Source organism: Castor canadensis, chromosome 15 (assembly GCF_047511655.1).
Source record: "Castor canadensis chromosome 15, mCasCan1.hap1v2, whole genome shotgun sequence".
NCBI classification, from domain to species: Eukaryota; Metazoa; Chordata; class Mammalia; order Rodentia; family Castoridae; genus Castor; species Castor canadensis.
The window spans coordinates 67,106,014-67,127,601 of record NC_133400.1 but is presented as its reverse complement, the minus strand read 5'-3'; the positions used below and the strand labels follow the sequence as shown (position 1 = coordinate 67,127,601).

The window sequence follows — 21,588 nt, the reverse complement described above, 5'->3', positions numbered from 1 at the left end:
ATCACTTCAACAATGTAGCACTTTTTTTTGTTTGTTTTTTGGTGACACTGGGGTTTGAACTCAGGGCTTTGTGCTTGCTAACTATCACCCTACCACTTGAGCCACTCCACCAGCCCAATGCAGCGCTTTTGTATACTTCCAAGACTTCTCTGCTCTTTCTGGCCAGAACTTGAACATCTCACAGATCTCCGTGAACTGTGGGGTTGTTCATTTTATAATTCTCTCATAGATGCTCTTTGCCTGGTCTCACAGAGTTTCTCTCTGTCAATGTGTCCAAGATGCTAGAAGTTCCTTATGCAGATTTTTAATTCTTGCTTTTCTAGCTTACTTGTCTCTAGTATCCTGCACACTCCAGCTGCCTGTGCCTCTCTGAGTCTGACCTCTGTCTCCTCTGCTTAGCAATTCGGCTTGAGTCACCCCTCACCCCCACCCCCAGTCACAGTCTGTGAAGTAGCTGCAGGACGAAAGCTGGGCGGTTATAGGCCTTGCCTTGTTTCACTTCTCTCCAGTTTATAGCTCTGCTTTGTCTGTTGTTCAATGTCAGAAAACAATCATTTCATATATCTTCTCTAGTGTCTTATTGTTTGTTGCACTCGGGCAAGTCCAGTACCAGTTAGCGCCCCATGCCCAGAAGCAGTAGTGTTCTTTCTGGTTGCATTTCTATTTCTTACAACTTTATTTTTACATTTGCTTACACAACTACTTTCCATTTATCATTACCATGTGGTTCATTGAAATCAATGTTGATACGTTTCTTCTAATGATTACTTTCCTCTGTTGGTCAAATGTGGTTGCAGACATGCTGCTCGTAGCATTTTAAAAGTAAATACGAAGTTTTCTCAGACTTGTACTACCAGGTCTATTATTTAGTCAAGATGGTATTTACCTTATTTTCATTATTAGTGAGCATTTAGTGTCTATAGTTAAGCCAGGCTTTAAATCGATAAGAATGTGATACAAAAGAACAGAAAAAGCATTCTCTCTGAGTGACTTCAGTATTGTGGAGAAGTGTTAGCTTTGAGTCCTGTCATGGGAAAGAAATAGACTCATGCTACCTTTATGGAACCAGTGAGAAGCCTTTCTTAAGATTTTACAGTAAAAAAAGAAAGCATGTTTCATGCATGTTGTCTTCATAACTAGGAAATTTTATATAAAATTCATATATATATATATATATATATATATATATATATATATAGCCTAAATTTTAGTTCAACTTTACTTTCTCTCTAACTACTGTTACTAGAAACCAGGATTAAATGCCCAAGTGTCAAATCACAGGTAAAGCAATGAATGTTACTTATCGCACAGCCATGGGAAACACCAAATACCTACTTAAGGGCTTAATATTTTAAAAACCTTTTTCAGGCACTGTTGGCAGGAATAAGACCCTATTCTTACTGATAACGGCTCATTTATGCAATCCTCTGGGCACATGACTCTTAGTGACTCTTTTATTTCTTTTTTCTTGAATCTGTAGCCTCAGGAAATTCCATTATCCATGAAATTAGAAATAACTACCAGTTTGCTAAGAAGAGCTAAGAGTCTGCTATAAGTAAATATTAAAATATATAATAAAGCTACTGAAATTAGAGCAGTGTGATCCTGACACAGAAGCACATGGACAGATAGATGATAAATTTTGCCAGATAGATGGATGGACAAGAAGATGGGCTGGAAATAAACCCATTCTTATATGATAAATTTTGTATTTCAAGTCCATGAGAGAAGGAAGAAATACCAGGAGTTAGTGTGAAGACAAGTGGAGCACCATTTAGGGGAGAATTACATTTTTTCCTTCTCCCTATTTCTCTCCTCCCTCTCCTCTTTTTTGTTTTTTAACAGATGAGTTTTGGTATGTTGCCCAGGCTGGCCCCACACTCTTGCAATTGGATGATTTCCTCCCACCTCAGCCTCCTGGGCAGCAGAGACTACAGGTGCCCACGACCATGCCTGGCTGAGAATTACATTCTTATTTCATAATACCCACACAAAAATGCCCATGTGGATTACAAAGCTAAACATAAACATTAAATGCTTAAGATGAATATGCTCATACATTTGAAGGAGAGGGAACTAAGGCCAGAAAACTTAAAGGAAAAGATTAACTCATGTTATTTGCATGCATGTGTCTGTAAGTGAGCATGTTAATTCAAAGGTGAAAAGAGCTACCCCAGACTCTGAGCTGTGGTTATTTTTAAGGGGTAGCGGGACTTCTACTTTCTTTATTTATGTCTCCTTGGGTTTTCTGCTTATTTTTCTTTTTACAATTAGTGTGTGCAATATAACTAGGACCGTTTTTCATTAAAGAGAAATTAAAAAATGGATATTGCCACTGAGCTCAGTGTAGAGTTCAGCAGTAGGGCACCTGCCTAGTATGGCCAAGGTCCTGGGTTCCACCCCCAATACTGCAAAACAAAACAAAAGAAAAACCAGATATCACCCATGCATAACACAATGAAACACAGTAGCTAGCATTTGCTGAGAGCTGATTATATACCGGCCCTGTTTTATGTGGATTTACACACTTAGAGCCCACCACGACCCATGATAAGTCCTGTTCTTATTCTTATTTTAAATAGGAGGGAATATTTTTGAGAGAAGTCATAGCTAGTAAATGGTAGGACTATATTCATGCTCAGACAATCTGGCAGCAGAGCTGAGATTTTTTTTTTTTTTGATGGTAGTAGGGTTTGAATTCTGGATCTCATGATCCCTAGGCAAGTGCTTTACCACTTGGGCCACACCCCCCAGCCCTTTATGCTTTAGTTATTTTTCAGATAGGGTCTCCCATTTTTGTCCAGGCTGACCTTGGAGAGATATCCTATTTAACCTCCCACTTGTAAACAAGTGTGAGTCATCATACCCAGATTTTTTTTTTTGAACAGGGTCTTGCATTGTACCCCAGGCTGGTTTCAAACTTGTGATCCTCCTGCCTCAGTCTCCTGAGTGCTGTGATTACAGCTGTTGAACTACGGTGCCTGGCCTCAGAGCTGAGATCTTAACTATGACACTATATTAACTCTCAGGACAGTAGTTGCCTAACCACAGGCATAATATTGCTTTTTCAACAGGTACATGTTCACTGTGCTGAAACCTGACAGAATACCTAGTTATAAACATAGATTGAAAATAAATAAATAAATAAACATAGATTGAAATGCCTATCTGTTTTCATCAGCACCAGAAAGATTTATCTGAGACAAAGCGAAAGACTTTCTCAGTGTTTCTCAGTGTTATTCTGCAGTGGAACTGTTTATGCCTCTCCTAGGAGAGTGAAGATAAAATTAATGCCTTCTCTCTCATGCAGCTCATGACAAATCGTAATCATCATTTTGCAGATATTCTCAAACACATGGGATATTTGAGCCTGACACATAGTCTCTCCTTTTTGATCAGAGAAAGTTTTCATAGCCATCTTTCTGTTGCAACAGCAGGTTAATACTTTGATTTGGTTTTAATATTTTAAAATATTTTAAAACCAAGAAAAAAACTGCCAACTTAAGAGAAACAATTTACAGGAACCCCCCCCCCCAGAGCATCCTAGGATGAACAATTAACAGTTGACAAATTCAATCTATATCATAGCCATTGATAACAATATTTATTTCTCAATTATCAACAAAAGCAGAGAGGTCATGCCCGTGGAAAGACAATCAGGCTGAATAGAAAGTTGCGTTTTGACAAATGCTAGTATAAAGGCTTCTTGTAAATACTTTCTACTCACTCTGCATAACCAAATGAATATTTATTAGGAGTTATAAAGACAAAGGAAAAGAAGAGGTAAACCATGTAGTTTATATTGTATTATAGCTCTCCCCCTGCCATATAACAAATACATTGTCAAGTTTACATGTATGTTGCTTTCTGTCTTCCCTGGGGATTTTGAATCTGACCAGTTGAGGTACACTGAGACAGGTTTAAATGCATCAATCTAAATTCCCAAGGTCAACACTGATCCTCTGCTGCAGTGTGAATTCCTTCAGCCCTTGCCAGCTTCCCTACAACCCAGAAGCCCAAGAAGGGTTGTAGAAAGCTCAGTGTGCAGTCACCCACTCCTGAGAAATTTGAGTGTTCAGTGATCGATGAACAGTTTTTCTTAGCAAAGAGCATGGTTTATGTGGAGATTTGTGGGAAACAAGGGTCCATGGCTTTCTTCCCCATTCTCATCACAGTCAGTCTGAGCTCCTTAGGAGGAAGAGAAGGACCATTCCTGATACCTACAGGGTGCCAGTCACAGTGGGGATTGTCCAGTGGGCGAGCTGCTGCAGAACACTGAGCAGAGACCATCATTATTTATTCAGTCAAGGTGGAAGGTAGTGCAGAAGTAGATTGGGGGGTGTTGACAGTAAGGTTTAGGAGGTTGCTATTTATAACCTGATAAATAGAGTCATTGAAGATACCCTTATGAAAAAAAGGCATTTTTTTCTTTTTAAAATTAAAAATGGGTTGGTGAACTTATTGTTGGGTTGCTCAACCTCGGCACTGTGGACATGAGAAACTAGGTAATTTTTCACCGTGCAGAGCTGTCCTGTGTATTGTATATGTTTGGCAAAAGTCCTGGATTCTCAGTCACTAAATACCAATTGAACTCTCCAGTTGCAGCAAAAATGTTCCCAGACATTGCCTAATGTTTCCTGCGGGGAAAATTGTCCTGGTTGAGAACTCGGGGAAAGGCTGGAGGTTAAATGCTCAGCTCAGAGGAAGAGGAACCAAAACAAGGTCTTGGATGAAAGAGACATCATTTGACTTCAGAATAGTGACTTTTATTACTATTGTGTTGAGCTCAATATAGAAGTGTTGTGTGGTACTGAATTAAAAATCTAAGGGAACAATTTAATGAGGCATTCCTGTTTGTCTCTTCTGGAAAAATATGAAACTCACCCTTGCTTAGAGAAAACTGAAGCTGGAGTTGCCAGGAAAAGGCCATGGCCAGTTGTCTGAATATATTTATCCTTTATGTAACTGGAAATACCAAAAATAACAGGCACCTTTTAATGAAAATTGTCATTTTGTGTTCACAAAGCTTTTGGTTTATTGTTCAGGAGAACATTTTCTTACAGTTACTGCTGCAATTCCTCCCTGCTGAGGAATGTATTGTAAAAATTCATGCTGCTACCCTTTGAAATGTGCAACTAGAGGTTGTTACATCAAGTCAGTTTTCAGACAGGCATGGGGAAACAGTAATATGAAATACACATCAGATGCAAACAATTTGGTTTTGGCTTCAGCTAACAGTGAGTTCACTGTATCCCAGTGGTGTTGTGGCAGCATCTGGTGAAATGTAATTGTGTCAGAGCTGTTGTTGGCCTAGTTGAACAAGGCAAAGATTTGGCAGGGTTTGTGATGCCTATGGTTTGTTGCCATGGTTTCATTTTCTTAATCCTTTTTACTTTTTTGTCCGTGCAAGAAATAAAGTTTAGCCATAATCCCCACTTGTCTTTGAGTGTTGATGACTGAGATGTGTGGATGTTTCTAGGTAGATTTCCATTTGAAAAAAAAATGTTTTTTTGGTGTTCTTTATGCTGATGACAGTGAGAAAAATTTCCTGATTAGGCCATTTAGAGGTGTTATTCTCAGAGATTATGTCTCTTGGGGCCATTCTGCCACTCTGTCCCCTCACAACGTTTCAGATAGACCAGGTTTCACTTGTATCATTAAAGGGGTTGGTACAAGGAGCAGAGAATCCAGTAATATTTTTCAGAGTTCGTTCTTAAGGTTATAAAACATCCTGTGTAATTTTGCATTTGAAATTCACATTTTATACCCCACCTTGACTTTGGCACAGTGAGAACTTCAGCAGCAAGCATCCTGTCTTCCTGTGCCATTTCAACCTCCCAGGATCATTTCTGTTGAGGAGAAGCCTCCCTAAGGGAGCATCAGCTCTGATGGCCTCTGGGCTGGGTTTCTAGCAGCCCCTTCCCTAGCTTTCAAATTCTCAAAGCAAAACTCCACCGTACTTAGGGCAGCAGCAGGAGCAAGTGTAAACCAATGCATGCATGTAGGCTGTTGGTCATCTGGAACAGGGAAGCACTGTTGTATGGGCTGTATGGAAAGTCCTGGCCTCTCTAGTGTTCCCTTCTTTCCTGTTTATCATTCTCACCACTTCTCCCACATGGCCCTGTCTCTTTCTCCCTTTTCTTCTCTTTCCTTTCTTCCTTCATTTTCTACATAATGTAACAGTAGCAAAGTATCTGCTAGTAATCATGGCTTTGCGTGTACTTTTGGTTCTTTTTAGGATGCTCTTTAAAGGAAGTTTGCCAAGAAGGTGAGGGAAGTACTCTCTCAAGCAGCCGCTTGCAAGCCTGTGAGACAGCTCCTAGGTACAGAAGAGGGTCACACCCATCTGTGAATCAGTGTGTGATTCCATCCCCTGGGGAGCAGTCAATAGTACACAAAGCTGTTGGGCCAGACTGCAGGGCCTTAGCTCTGTTGCTCACTAACCTGATTGCCTTGGGGTAATCTGCTAGCATCTGTGCCTCTGCACACAAGGATGATAACAGCAAGTACCCTCCTCGGGTTATGGGAAGGTTAGAGTAGTTATAAATGTCAAGTGCTAGCTCATAGACCACAATCACCAAATGTCAGCTACAGGAATATCATTATCTTTGTCCTCAAGGACCTTGCAAACTAGTTAGAGATGGGACAACACATGTGAAAGGATTACAAAAATCAGTTGTAAACATTTAAGCATTAGGATGTAAATGCCATGGGAGTTTAAAGAAGGATGAAGTTTTTCAGTGTCAACAGTGGTCAAACAATGTTAACAGAGAGGGAGATTATGTCAGAGCTGGAAGGTTGTTAAGTCAACATATATTAAGCATTTATTACATCTACTAATTATTCACACAATCTTGTGTTTACCATATGATATTCATTTTCCCCATGATGTTCCACGGATCCGAAGAGGAGGCACATTTATGATCTTTGTGCTAGGCAGCCGGCTAAATGACCTTTCCATACACTGGACCATTTAGTCCTTTCAGTGACCTTAGAATTAGGCTGTAACATTTCCATTTTCCACAGGAAGAAGTTGAGGTTCCGCAGCGGTAGTATGTCTAATGTCAAAGCACTAACAAATGGTAGGGTTGAGAATGGAGCACAGGTTATCTGATGGCAGATCTGGCAAAAGGAGTACACAGGGTGTACAAGTCTGGCAGAGAGGGAGACAGAAAGAACTAATGAGATCAGTAGTCCAATGGGAACAGAGTGTCTACTGGCAGTCAGAAATAAATTGGGATTGCTATGGGGCGGGGGGAGTTTTGCTTAAAAAGGATGCCACAAACCCAGTAAGGTGTTTGGGCTTGGAAGTGGAAGCTGATACCAGTCCCTGAGCCTGGAAGTACGTGTCAATGAAACATGCACTTACCAGTGGCGGGAGGTGAGTGGGCTAGTGGAAGGAGGGAAGGCACACTTTCGCTGGAGGGAAGACAATCAAGCAAAAAGAAGTAGGAGAGGTACAGGTGTGGGAGAGGCCCAGACTATGGGTAACAAAGAGAATAAATAAGGAAACATGAAATCTGTAGTATCCCTTAAGGAAATTTTGGACAGGTCTGTGTGACAGGTTAAATGAGACAATAAATGAGAGAGAACAGACACCATCTAAGATTTCTTTTTCCCAGAAAAATGGTGGTAGCTCTGACAAGGAAGGGGAAATTGGGAAGACAGGTGGGGAAGGATTCATTTTGAGGGATCCTATAAACGCTGGGCAAATGGAAATCGGAGCATATGTGAGAGGCCAAGGCTGGGGACAAAGATGTAAGAATCAGCCATATAGTGGGAAAGGACACATTGCAATGAAGTGGTCACGGTCATGGGTAGGAGCCAGATGAGGGAAAGTGCATGGAGGGCACAAGAATGACTACTTTGGAGGGTTTCAGGATCATTGGGTTTCTAGAAGGGACAGTCTTCTGCAGGAGACAGGTCACTGCAGCCCTCTGAGGCTGCAGGTTCTCTCTTGCCTTCCTGGAATAGGTACAGCGGGTTTACATGGTCTACTGTGTATGAAAGCGTAAAGACTAGAACATGACAAAAGCACGTTTCATGGTCACTGTCTTTCAATCTCATCTCCAGAAACACATGTAGCTCCTCAGAGTATACCATTTTCACAAATTTCTTTATATTGTGGCAAAATCTTTGATGGGTTAAGGATTTCTTTTTATTATTTTAAGTCAGTGAAGTAGGAGGTATACAGTTAGCAATTCTTACAGATTCCTTTCTGGTCTTTGCCCACACAACTATCGCTTCCCTCAGGCCCTTCTGTTTCTGGCCCTCGGGAACAACCACTGCTCTTACTGGCAACAGAGTCACATGCTGTACCTGCTAGAATGGGGCAAGTGCCTCCAGAAGATTCCCCTGCTGTGGCCTCTACCACACACATCCCAGCCAACCCACATACCACCCAGATAACTCAGAGGGGAGAGACATACCAAGGCTGGTTTTGTTTCATTAACAAGATTAAAGTAAATTTTGAGTTTTATTTTTGTTGGGCGGGAATCATTTTAAAGTATTTTTTCTGATTATGAAACATTCATTGTAGGAAATTAGAAAGATAAACAGAAAAAGGAAATTAAAAATGATGCAATTTTTTTTAATGTTATAAATTGTCCAAAGTTGTCTCTGTTAATAGGAATGAGATCACACTGTTTAGTAACTATTTTAACATTTTTATTGTGGTAAAATACATACAAGAATTTAGCATACTAACCATTTTAAGTGTACAGTTCAGTAGTATTAAACACATTCATCATGAGGTACAACCATCACCAACATTCCTCTGCATTTCCCTTTTTGCCTTTAAAGCTGAAATTGTACCCAGTGAATTATAATATCCCATTTCAACCTTTCCACAGTCCCAATTCACGCACCTCCTTTTTATTGGCACTTCTGGAGTTTGCATGCTTGCTAGGTAGGTGCTCTACCCTTTGAGACATACCTCCAGGCTCTCAATTCTACCTTTGTCTCTATAATTTTGAGTACTCTATCTCAAGTGAGTGGAATCATACAGTATTTATCCTTTTGGGACTATACTAAGAAATATTACTTTAAAAACTTAAAATAACATGGTGATTTTTGTGCTATTAAATACTATTTTAAAATGTGATTTTTCTGAGACAGGGTATTACATAGCTAAGGCTGTCTCTCCTGCCTCAGCCTCCTCCCTACTGCTGGGACTGCAAGTGGGCACCACCATACCTGGCTTAGAATGTGATTTTTTTTTTTTTTTTTTTTGTTTTTTTTTTTTTTGGTGGCCCGTACGGGGAGCGAATAGAATGTGATTTTTAATGGTGCATGATACTCTATTACATGGATCACAATTCATTTAACAAGCTGTTGTTAAATACTTTGGCCATATTTTACCTGCGTAGCAGTGCAACAGAGAAACAGAGCTGGCCAGGAGGTAGGGATCAGAAGTTAGAGGTACAGAATAATGTTTCCTGGGGCAGTCTCCAGAAGACAGAGTTCACTCAGTAAAATCTTCCCCTCGTTTGACTTCTCTTCTTGATGTAGAATGTGGCCCCATGTTCACCGCTGCTGTGTATATCCCAAAGAGCTATGTCTTTAACCATACTCATGATTCTTTTGGACAAATTAATTGAAATAGAAACACAGGATTAACAGGTTTATTATAGTCCATGGCTTTTGATAAGTGTTGCAAAATTTGGCATTCAGAAAATTTGAATCAATTTATATTTTTAGGAGCAATGGAAAAAAATGCTTAGTTTCCTGAGCAATCTGATCAACTTTGGGTGAAACCTTTTTAACAAATTTTTTTTTTTTTTTGGTGGCTCAGGGGTTTGAACTCAGGATCTCACGCTTGGTACAATTTGAGCCACTTTGCCAGCCTGGGTGAAAGCTTTTTTAAGCAGATTTTTGAGCAGGAATACTTTTAACTGCTTAAGTTTACTGAATTAAGTTGTGCCACAGATATCCTGTCAAGCAATGTTTCCTACTTCTGAGTTTCTTTTGGATGGTTGTGAACCTGTTTGGGTTGTTTCTTTTTAAGACGACAGTATCAGCAATAAGGAGTAAAGTAGAAAGTACCAAGAAGAGCTGGTGGAGTGGCTCAATGGGTAGGGTGCATGAGGCCCTGAGTTCAAACCCTAGTACAACCAAAAAAGTAAAAAACAAAATGAAAGTTCAGAAAGTACCAAGATAGGGTATTACAGTCATAGCTGAGAATTCAATGATTACAATATTGAGGATGGTTTAGGTGTCAATGATTGCATTGGATGACGTTTTAGGTTACAAAGTATGTGGACCAACATTTAAAAAATATGAAATTCGAGCTGGTGGAGTGGCTCAAGCAGTGAAAGTGCCTGCCTAGCAAGTGTGAGGCCCTGAGTTCAAACCCCAGTGTTGCCAAAAAAAAAAAAAAAAGGAAATTTATAAATATAGGCACATTTCTGGATGATAGACAGGGCCAATTGCCTAATTCTTTTGTAACAGATTATAAGAGACTCCTAGGTTTTAGGGAAATAGTGTCTTGATGTTTCAGTAGGATTTAATTTTAGCTCTCTCTCCATTCATGATACTGGCTGCTAATAAAATTTGGTAACATCAAAAATCTAGTTGTCCAAGCGATTCCAGTGACTTAACACTAGCAAATGTATATATTATATAAATGCAGCATTAGCTTTTCTCTATTCCCATGTTATAGCCTAAGTTGTGTCCCCCTTCCCTGCAAATTCATGTGTTAAAGTCTTAACTTCCAGTACATCTCAAAGACTGTAGGAAGCAGAACTTTAAAGTAAGACAGGGTAGAAAGGGCAGGTCCTTATCCAATATGATTAATGTCTTCCTGAGAACAGATTAGGACACAGGCAGACCCCACAGGGAGGACCATGTGATGATACCAGACATGACAGACACCTTAAGTAAAGGAGAACGGCTGTCCAAAGAAACCAGCCCTACTGACACCTTGATCTTGGACTTCAGGCCTCTACAACTTCTAATCTCTAGAAATAAATTTCTGTTACTTAAGCTACCCAGTCTGTGGTACTTTGTTATGGCAACCCTAGCCAATGAATGCATTGCATTTTGTTAATTTCTGATTTCACCCAGCAAAGTGTATCATTAATATATGCTTTTCCATTATCAAAGTCTTTCTGTAAAAGACTTTCTTCTCAGTTCTGTTTAACATGTTGTTATTCCTTGTTTCAAGAATACTCCAAATGGAATTACTAACTGGTATAGTTGCATTGAACACAACTTGAGAGATAAGTACCAACACTGTTACGAAGACAAAGCTCCTTAAAGTCCTCAGATGATGCTTTATATTTAAAATGGAACGCAGCATAAATAAAGATTGTTGGGGGTAAAGATTCAGAGACTAGGAGAGACCATTCTACTCAGTCAACAAACATTTCTGATCATGTTATGCCGCAGGTCTTATTCCAGGAGTTGGAGACAGCAGTGAGGAAAAAACCAAAGGTTTGTTGTCTTTCTGCTGATGCCCTAGCTTTCAGATAAAGATGCAATACCTATTTCTTCTCTGTTCTACTCTACTTGCATTATCAAGCACCACACCTGTTTCATTTGATTTTCTGTGGAATCTGTTGGATTTGAATCAGGCCACTTTTGAGTTAGGACCAGGAAAATTCCAAGCTGTCTTTGAATGTGGGAGTCTGAGGCACAACAGGATGAAATTTGCATGGTTGAGGAGGGCGTGTTTCCATGAAAGCTCTACCTTACCAGTCCTGGCTGGCTGGGTTGCCAAAGTGGAGGATGGAGCTCTGCAAACCACACTGTGGGCTCCCAGGAAAGGCTGTGTGAGTGACAGCGAGGTGAGGAAAGACTCACTTCCTGTCTTCACTGTTCCAGTTCCTGGGCAGATGAGCTCCATTTGGATGTAGCTGCTGTTTAGCAGGGGAAGAGCCATCTAGGGAGACTGTGCCCTCGAATGGCTAACTGTATGAGTACTATGGGTGTGAGGGTGATGGAGGTGTTCTATATCTTGATTGTGGTGATTATGGTTCCATGGGTCCATTAATTTCTCAAGACTTATCACAATATATAATTAGAATGTAAACCATGATGGTCATTCTGAACTGGGGTTGCCAAAAATGTGCCAAATTTTGTATCTCCAAATAAAATTTTTGTAGATAAGTTATATTTTTATAGATAGTTAATTCTTTACATTTTAATAGTATGCTGACACTTAGAATTTCAATCTCTTGGGGCTGAGACTGAGGTCCAAGGTAGAACCTGTGCAAGGCCTTGGGTTCAATTTCCACCAACAAAATCAATCAATTGATTGATGAGTCAGTCTCTTCCAGTGGTTATGTGAGTGGGACTGTGGTGATGCAGACATTCTCACTGTAGTCTTCAGAATACTGACTACATACAAGTGTGCATATATACCTATTATGAAGGAAAGAATCATTACAAAATGTTCTTTAGGAAGACCACTCTTAAATATAACCCAGAATTTCTTTTATTCTTCAGATTCACCTCATAACCTTAGAGAAAAACTTAAGGCATGAAAACAGCATAGTATAATTAAAAAAATTCTTTATACATCTTTTGGATTTTTGGCTCCGGGTTTCTCACTAAGTCTCTCTAGAACACTAACACCTGAAATGATGCTTCCCTTTCTTGCTTCCAGAGAAAGGTGTACTGGTTATTTGACCATGGACCTTTCCCATGCTTACAGACTCTCTTCAATGGGGTTTTAGTTTGAGACCGCAGTAGATAACTAAGTTTTGTTGGTATAATTTTGTTGTATTGGTTTATTTGAATTTAAGAGATTTATCCAAATGCTTTGTTTATAGGTCTTTATTACCAATCAAAATAAGCTCCTATGTTGAGTATTTCCATAGAAATGTTGTATGTGTTGGATTGGTGCTCAGTCATGCCATTTAATTTACAGACCGCAGCTGCACTATGCATCTCAAGGGTGGATGATGTAAAGGAGAAGTTTAACCAAGCAGCGGGAGACCTGGAGTCCAGACTGGGCAGTAACTGAGCTGAATCTGGTCTACCAAGCAGGTACTGTAAGCCTCTCATCACCTACTTAGGACCAGGTTCTGAGGTATGGAGGTTTCTTAAAGGAATTTTGCCTACTTTATTGGGTTTGAAGTTATTTTTTTTCATTCTCCCTTTTGTACACCAAATATACATTTCTAAAAATCTTTCAAGTTTAGACCTTTGGAAAAAAAATTTTTTTTTGGCAGTAGTGGTGTTTCAACTCAGGGCCTTATGCTTGCTAGGCAGGTGTTCTACCTCTAGAGCCATGCCCCCCAGCCCTTTTTTGCTTTAGTTATTTTTCAGATAGGGTGTTGTACTTTTTGCCCCGGGCCAACCATGAACCAAAATCATCCTACCTCTGCCTCGCAGGTAGCTGCAATTATAGCATGAACCACTATGTCTGGCTTATCTGTTGAGATTGGGGGAGTCTTACTAAGGTTTTACCCAAGCTGGCCTTGAACTATGATCCTCATTTCTCAGCCTCTGAAGTAGCTGGGATTACTGGTTGAGCCACTGTGCGTTTTTCAATGGAGAGATCACGATTTCCATTTTGGAGATGTTACCTTTGGCAATGTTTCAATCATTAAAAGGCAAAAATAAATGTTCATACAGCTCCCTTGCTTCCAGCTATAAGGAGTACAGCCTAGGGGAAAAGAGAATGGGAAAAGAGGAGTATGAAGTGGTCCTCAAAAGGATAGAATCAGGGCTGGGGTTATGGCTTGCCTAGTAAACACCAGGGCCTGAGTTCAAACTCCAATACTGCCCAAAAAGGGGGGAGGGGGATAGAATCTAAGTGATAGAATGGAAGACATCTTAGTTGAAGTGACATATACATCACTAATATAATCTTATAGTAAGATAAATAAAGTGGAAGGATAACATGTTCTATACTCAAAGGCAAAAACTGTAGCAGTTGATGCTTTTTAGCATAAGATTTAGGATTGTGCACACAATGTCAAAATCCCAGGTTCCCCTTCTCCTGCATCAAAACCATGACTTCCACTTGCTTCTTGGTCTTACAGCTTTGGAGGTGGCTGGAGGTCCAGCTTGGGTTCTGTTCTGTCAGGAGCATGGATTTTATTCTACAATCCTTCGTTTTGGCAAAATGATGGTTTAGATTATCAGAGGAAAAGCATTTTAAGTAAAAGGACTTAGCTAGCATATTCTTTTTGGAGGGAAGAAATACATTATTTCTTTTGAAAATGATGCAGATGTAAAGTAAAGGAAAAAAAGGATGGAGGAAAATAAAATCAAATAACTTGTGTTAATTTGATGATAACCACTGTTAACAGTCTATTTGTGAATCTCCCTAACATGTCTCTTTGCATATATATTCATGTGGGCATAGTGTTTCATGAGCAGGTCAAATGACGCAGTTTTGTAATCCACTTTTATCTCAACAAAATTTCATGGCTTGCTTTATAACAATAAATATAGACGCACATCCTGATTTTTATTACTTTAATTCATTGCATGGAGCAGAATTTACTTGATTGGTCCTAATTTGTGGGTATTTAGTTGCATTCAGTTTTTCACCATTAAAAATTAAGTGGCAATCTTTAGCATAATTTAACATCTATGAATATTAATATTCCTTTCAAATTTCTTTTTTTTAAAAATTCTTTTTAAATCAGAATACAGACTTGTGATCAGAAAAAACTATCAGGAAGAGGGAGTAATTTTCCTTCCTGTGGCCTTCCCCTTTTCACAATATTCTAGCACAAACTTCAGTTGACCTAAGTCCTCTTCACCTCTCTGTTTACACTCTTTTAACACAAATTTCTCACAGCAAAATTGTGAACTATACACTGTGGGAGGAGGGTAAGGCAGTGGGCAAGTGGTGTGTCTTCTCTGGGAATTTTACTGTTTCATCTTCTCCCTGTACTTGAAGCCTGTGTTTTCCTCCATAGTGGCTCCTGGTGCAACTTCCCCTCCAACCTCCCAGAGCAGTCCCGTGTAATCTAGTTCTTCCTTCCAGCTCTTGCTCCTTCCTCTCTAGCTCCTCAGAGCTTACTGGGTGAGTTGAATTAGGTTTATAGTACCAGGCTGATGGGAGAACATTTCCAGTATCACTTATCAAAGGCGGGATTTTAAGACAAGTCCCCCAAAGAGGGCCAACTGGGAATTCTGGGCACCCTGTTATGCAAGAAGGCACAGGGGGAGGGCTTTGCATCCTTAGGTCACAGGAGTGAGGAGTGCCCCTACTTTGACCAGACTCTTTCCAGCCTGGTGCCATAGAAAGAAGAGCTATTCAGATGTTATGGATGACATTCTCAAATGGAAGACCCCAAGTCTCTGAGCTGAGGGTAAAAGAAGGGGAGGTAAGATAAAGACAGAAGTAGGAATTCTCATTTCTTTCTTTGTGTCACCCATTGTATTTCTTGGCATTTGTCATATAGTGACTATTCAATATTCATTATAACTTAGCCTCATATGCTTTGCCAAGGTTAGGTTCCTACAAAATGCAGAAGTATCAGAGCTAAGCAACTGGAAGAAGTCTCTGTGAGATCTGTAATCATCCTATCTCAGGCTGCTGAGCAACTTGGGGTATGGTGACACTACCTCATGCAGAACACCACATATATTACCAACTTTACCTGATAGACTAAACAACACCAAAAAAGTGTTAACACTGAAGCAGTTTGGAGCTTGGGAAAATGACAACATGCTGAGTAGTCAGGGTTAGAGTTAGATGAATATAGATTTTCAGTTGTATTGTTTCCCTATGTTAGCGGTGCAAAAATTTATTTTGGTCTGCCATCGGGAAATGGAGATTGAGACCACAATTTATCTGGAAAGTATCTTGGTGTTGTTAGATATTACCAGTCTTAGTACTGGGACAAGTCTGCCTCCCACTTCAGAATTTACTTGAAGAAATGCAGGTATAAAATAATACATGTCGATAAATGCTGTGATACAGGCATGTAAAAGTGCTGTTAGGAGCAATGGAAATTCATCTAAACACAGCTCAGAGGATGTCTAAAATTCTCTATGTTTGGAATACCAATAACGAAGCAATTATTAACATAAAACAGTGTAGACTTTCTCCAATATTATTCAGCAATATTTTATCAGAAGATTTAAAAATGTTTCTTTCTTATCAAAATGACCTAGAAATTCTAATTCTAATCAATCCTTTCATGGAAATAAGCAGATGTAGACAAAAAGATCAGCATATAAAAATGCTCATCTGAGGACTGTTTTCTATTAGAATGAAAAACAAATGAGCCTGGAAGCAAAAGGGGTAGGGGGAAGGGAGAAGAGGTAGGGGCAGCAGGAAGAGATAGCCCAAACCATGTATACACATATGAATAAATGAATAAACAATACAAAAATGAAAATCCATTAGGCAGGGAGGGGTTCAATAAATTATGATACACTAAACCAATGATTTGTAGTCACTGTAAATTTAAAAAAAAAACTTTAACTAGGATAGGGAACTATCTATGATGCTATAGAACAAAATGGAGGCCAGCATTTTTTTTTTCTTCTTTAGTCCTGGGGATTCAACCCAGGACCTCTTGCATACTAGGGAAGCACTCTACCACTTGAGACATACCCCCTGCCCTTTTGTTTGTATTTTTTGAGATAGTCTCTTTGAACTTGTGATTCTCTGAGTAGCTGGAATAATAAGCATGCGACCACCATTCTTTGCTTGGTTAAAATTTGTTAAATTTTACACATAGTATACAAGTGTGATCAAATGGTCAAAGGAAATCTCCCACACCATTAAAAAGGGAAAACATTAACAAATTACTGAGAGTCAATATGAAGGAAATAATCATTATCTCTGACTCTAAACAGAACAAATCCAGTGGTGTTTTCTATGCTTGCACATCATCTCAGCAACAGACTCAAGGTTCTTTAACTTCTAAGATTTCAATGGATTTAGTCTTACTTAGTTTAATATGAAAGCAAGCATTATTTTTTTCCTTTAAAAATTTTTTTTTGGCAGTACTGGGGTTTATACTTAGGGTTTTGCCCTTGCCAGGCAGGCACTCTATCATTTGAGCTATGGCCTCGGTCCTACTTTTTCCTTTGAAACTGTTTTCAGTAGGAATCTAAATGAGATAATGAGTGCTTTATAGAACACAGTTTCTGTTGTTTTCTTTCAGATGGTCTGGAAAGTATTAGGTTATGTTTGTTCTGATATAAAGAGCGAATATTTGAAGTGAATGACTAGGTGATTTGGGCCAGGATTTCCTATCTTTGGTATCTTTGCCATTTGGGGCTGGGCAAATCCTGGATGGAGAACTGCACTGTGCTTCCAGGGCACAGGGAAGAGGCGTCGACGGGGCGGGGCGTCGACGGGGCGGGGCGGGGCGTCGACGGGGCGGGGCTGCGGCGGGCGGGCGCGAGGGCGCTGACGGCGAGGGCGGGCACGAGCATCTTCCGCTGCTCCGCGCGTCGCCTCGCCTGGCCTCGCTGGGCCCAAGGCTGCGCCCACGCCCGCCGCCCGCTCGGCGCGCACCCGTGTGTCTCCAAAGTGAACCGGAACCGCTTGCCGAGGCCATCACCGCCGCCGCCACCGGGGAACCGGGCTCCGACCGGGAAGCGGGTGGGGGGAGGCGGCCTGCGCGGCGCCGCCCGCCATGGCCGCGGCGGGCTGAGCTCGGCGCGGCGGCTGCAGTCGCGCTGACCGCAGCGCTCCTCCGCCGTAGACAGGCCCTCCGGGCCCCGGAGGCCGAGGGGAGTCGGGGCCGCCACTCGCTCGTCACCGTTGCCGCCGCCCATGGCGAGGCCCCGCCGCCGCCGCCGCTGCTGACCCGGCGGCCGGCCGCGGCTTCCGCCCTCCCCTCCGGCGGCGGCGGGCGGGCCTCCCTCCACGCCCCCGCCGCCCGCGCCCCGGGACCGACAGCTGCAGGAGTCGGGGGCCACCGAAGATGGGGAACACTACCTCGTGCTGCGTGCCGTCCAGCCCCAAGCTCCGGAGGAATGCCCACTCGCGGCTGGAGTCCTATCGGCCTGACACCGACCTGAGCCGCGAGGACACGGGCTGCAACCTGCAGCACATCAGCGACCGCGAGAACATCGACGGTGAGCCCCCTCCTGGTACCCGCGGCCAGGCTGCCCGGGCTTCTCCGCCGGTCCCGAACCCGTGTCCATCGCGGTCGTGGCCGCCTCACTGGGCGTCCGAGGTTCCCGTAGCTTCCGGGCGGCTCCTTGATGGCCGCCCAAGTGAGCGGCCGGGAAACTTTGCCGGCCGCGGCTGCCGAACCCCGCGGGCCCAGTGGGGGCAGGAGGTGGGGACGTGTGTGTGAACCGGTCGCGAGGGGACTCGAGCCGGCCACGGCTGGGGCGCCCCGAGAGCCCGGCTTCCTGGCGCTGTTGGATGCAGCCAGAGGCCAAGTCAGCGCGACAAGGGGGATCATGTTTGTTGTTTTAAAAGGGAATGGGATGGGCGAGCCTTGATGTACCTGAGGAGGGAGCTCCCTCAGAGAAGGAGAGTTGGCCTGAGTTACTTCCCCGGACACTTACAAGTTGACTCCACTGGGCTGTCCCCGCACCCCTAAGTCCCATTAAAAAGTAAACCAGCCCCAAGAATCGGTCGGTCGGTTTGTCTGTCTGTCTATGTATGTATGTATGTATGTATGTATGTATGTATCTGTCTAGGGGATGGTTGCAGGGTTGCAGGCAAATAAGCTTCACCTAAGAATGCTTATAAAAATATCGTTTATGGGCTTGAATTACAGTTCTATTTCTAATTATCTGGGTAAATTGTAGTTTGGCTTTGAGTTCCTGTTAAAAAAAAAGTTAAAGGACTCATTATTACTCCTAGTAATTTTTTTTTTTTTTTGGTCTTACTGGTTTTGCAGCATCTTTATCAGCACTGCTTTATCAGTAAGTTCTGTGGCCTAAAAATATCTACAGAGGAGTAGGTTTACGCATGGTGCATAAAATAGTTTGCATAATTTTCAACTTAAAAAAGACTTGAAGTTGGAAGTGCATTTTTATTTTTTTTTTTTAACTCTCAAATCCTCACAGCTAATTTAGTGGAACTGATCTGAAAAAAATTGTGTGAATGAATGGGCCAACTCCGTCTTCATTCTTGTTGTCTTTTGGGTGGAGCATTGCGTATACTGTGGAAGGCCACACTCAAATTGCTGAAGGAAAGGCCTTTCTCATTATTTGGTTTCCATTAATTTCTTATAAATGATAACTTCATCTTTTTAGGATAGCAGTTTTATTAAATGAGTACCATAGATAGATATAGACATCTGGTTTATAGTAGGTGCTTTGTAAATTACAGTTCCAACATTATTTTTCTAGTGTTATTTTAGACATCTGTTATCTTAGCCTGCTCTTTAGATGTTTTTGAACTACAGTCATTCTTTAATTTTACAGGGTATTATGGCCAGAACTGCTCTATCCGCAAGTAACTGGAAGGAATGTCTAGCATTTAATAAAGATGTAACATTATATTTTAAAGGAAGGAAGAAAGGAACGAACAAGTTTATTGTACAAAGTTGTTACCCAGTCTTACTTGTACAGTGCTGGCAGGCCAGAAACATTTGGAAATAATTTTTCCTGTATGTTGTGCACTAACATTTGATGGACGCTTTGTATTTTAAATGGTAGATCAAAAACCAAAAAAAGAAAAAATAAAAAGATGTTCATTTTAAGAGCCAAGCTGCATAGCATATTATTATTATAAGCTATAGTAAAGAAACTGGGAAAGTATGTGATTGTAACCAGCTATTTGGCATATGACTTAGAAGGATTTTACCAGGAAACAGTGGCATGGTGCATTCTTTCATTTGAAAGAAATCTGAATTTAATTTGTCAGGCATTTTTGAGAGAACATTAGGAAGACCACTAAATTTTGTTTTGCAGATTTAGGATAGTTTGAGGGTATGTAGGGGGGTGAGGAGGGTTGCTAATGTGGGCTGTAGTAGCCTCTTGCTCCAGAACCCAGTTCGAATGATGGTGCTAATTTAAAAGTAGGAATTCTAATTTTCCATTTAAACCATGTTATCTAACCAGCAGTTTTTGTTATTGGTTTGTTAGACTAGAAATCTTGGGCTGGGCCTTAGTATTAATCTGTTCATTTAAAGCGCTCCAGGATGCAGCTTTAAATCACTGGTTGTTAGTGTTACCTGCCGTCAAGGATATTTTGATAGAAATTCATGTAATGTTGGGTTGGGAGAAGAGAACGGATTTAAGTTAAAAAAGTATGTGTGCATACATATATATATGATATATCTATATCTTTCTATCTATAGAGTTGAATTTCTGAGTTGCAGTTGGCTCTCTGTATCCTTGAGTTCCACATCTGTGGATTCAACCAACCACAGATCAAAAATATTTCCCCCTTCCCCCTAAAATTTGCACCTGTACTGAACATGTACAGACCTTTTTTGTCATTGTTCCCTCAACCCTCAACATACTGTATTAAAACTGTTTACATAGTCTTTGGTAGTATAAAGAATCCAGAGATGATTTATAGTATGTAGGAGCATGTATGTAGGCTATAAGCAAATACCAGGTCATTTTCTGTGGGGGCTTAAGCATTCACAGATTTTGGTTATCTGAGGGGGTCCTGGAACCAACCTGCAGATACTGATTGTATTATTATTGTATATTGTATTATTATATTGTATATTGTATATTATTATTGTATATTGTATTAATACTGAGTATTAGTGAACATTTTAAAATCCCATCTGAAGAATTCTTGATTCTAGTATAATTAAAAGCTGAAGTACCAAGATCTATCTTCTGTCCTGAAAAACACCCCAGCTACTGATTATTGAAAAGTTCAGAGTTTAGGAATCTTCTGTGATAGTTTAGTATCTTTAAATTACAGAGCTATAACATATGTCTCTATGTTTTCTCCATCTTACCCTAAACACACAAAGGGGTAGTGTTTGTCCTGTAGGATTCCAGTGATTTAGTTGGGGTAGGTAGACTTCTGAGATATCTGCTAGCAACTTGCTGTGCCTTTATACTCAGTATTACTATCTTTGTGTTTGGTTATTTATGTTTTTAAAATTTGCATTAGATCTGTCTACTTCATAAAGTCATTCAGAGATTGAGAAATAACAAGATTACCTCACAGTTGTGGTAGTAATTCCGACTCTTATATATTGATTACTCTGTGCCAGATGCTGCTCTAAGTGCTCTGCTTGTATTCATTCATTTAGAGCTCGCAGTACACCCTGTGGGCAATATTAGCCTTTACGACAATAATGAGGCACAAGGAGGACTTGCCCAGGGTCACACAGCCAGTAAATGGCAAATGATGCTTAATTAGCCATCACACACTGACAAGCCTGTGATTGCCTTCTGGGATAGGGTATCTCTTGTCATTGTAGTCATAGCCATAGTTTCTGAAAGAAGAAATTTCATCTGTCTGCAACAGTTATTCACTGTGGACTTTGTTGATTAGATGGGAGGAGAAAAATAGGGGTAGAAGAAAGAGATGATGAGATCAAATAAATCAGGAATCCTGTAGCATCTGCATCATAGTGTGCCATTTTTACGTTTTGCCTCAAAACTGATTAATGTCAGCTTCATCCCTTACGGCTTGCCTGCCATCCTTGACAACTCAGTTTCTCCCTCATTCCAGATCCAGTCTGCTAGGAAAGCATGGCGTTCCACCTTTAAAATCGGTCTACA

At 40.9% G+C, this 21,588-nt stretch overlaps 1 protein-coding gene across 2 annotated transcripts in view; it reads left to right on the top strand.

Moving 5' to 3' along the window:
* LOC141410490 (cyclin-Y-like) overlaps positions 1–21,588 on the top strand; it is a 212,756-nt gene that overhangs the window by 6,637 nt on the left and 184,531 nt on the right. Inside the window, exon 1 of one of the 2 annotated variants that reach the window (XM_074056397.1) lies at positions 17,766–18,006. The exons of the other annotated variant lie outside the window; for it this stretch is intronic. Within the exon in view, the coding sequence (XP_073912498.1) occupies positions 17,853–18,006 (154 nt within the window). The 5' untranslated portion in view covers positions 17,766–17,852. Of the gene's footprint in view, positions 1–17,765; positions 18,007–21,588 lie in introns of those variants that run through there. 2 annotated transcript variants of the gene reach the window in all.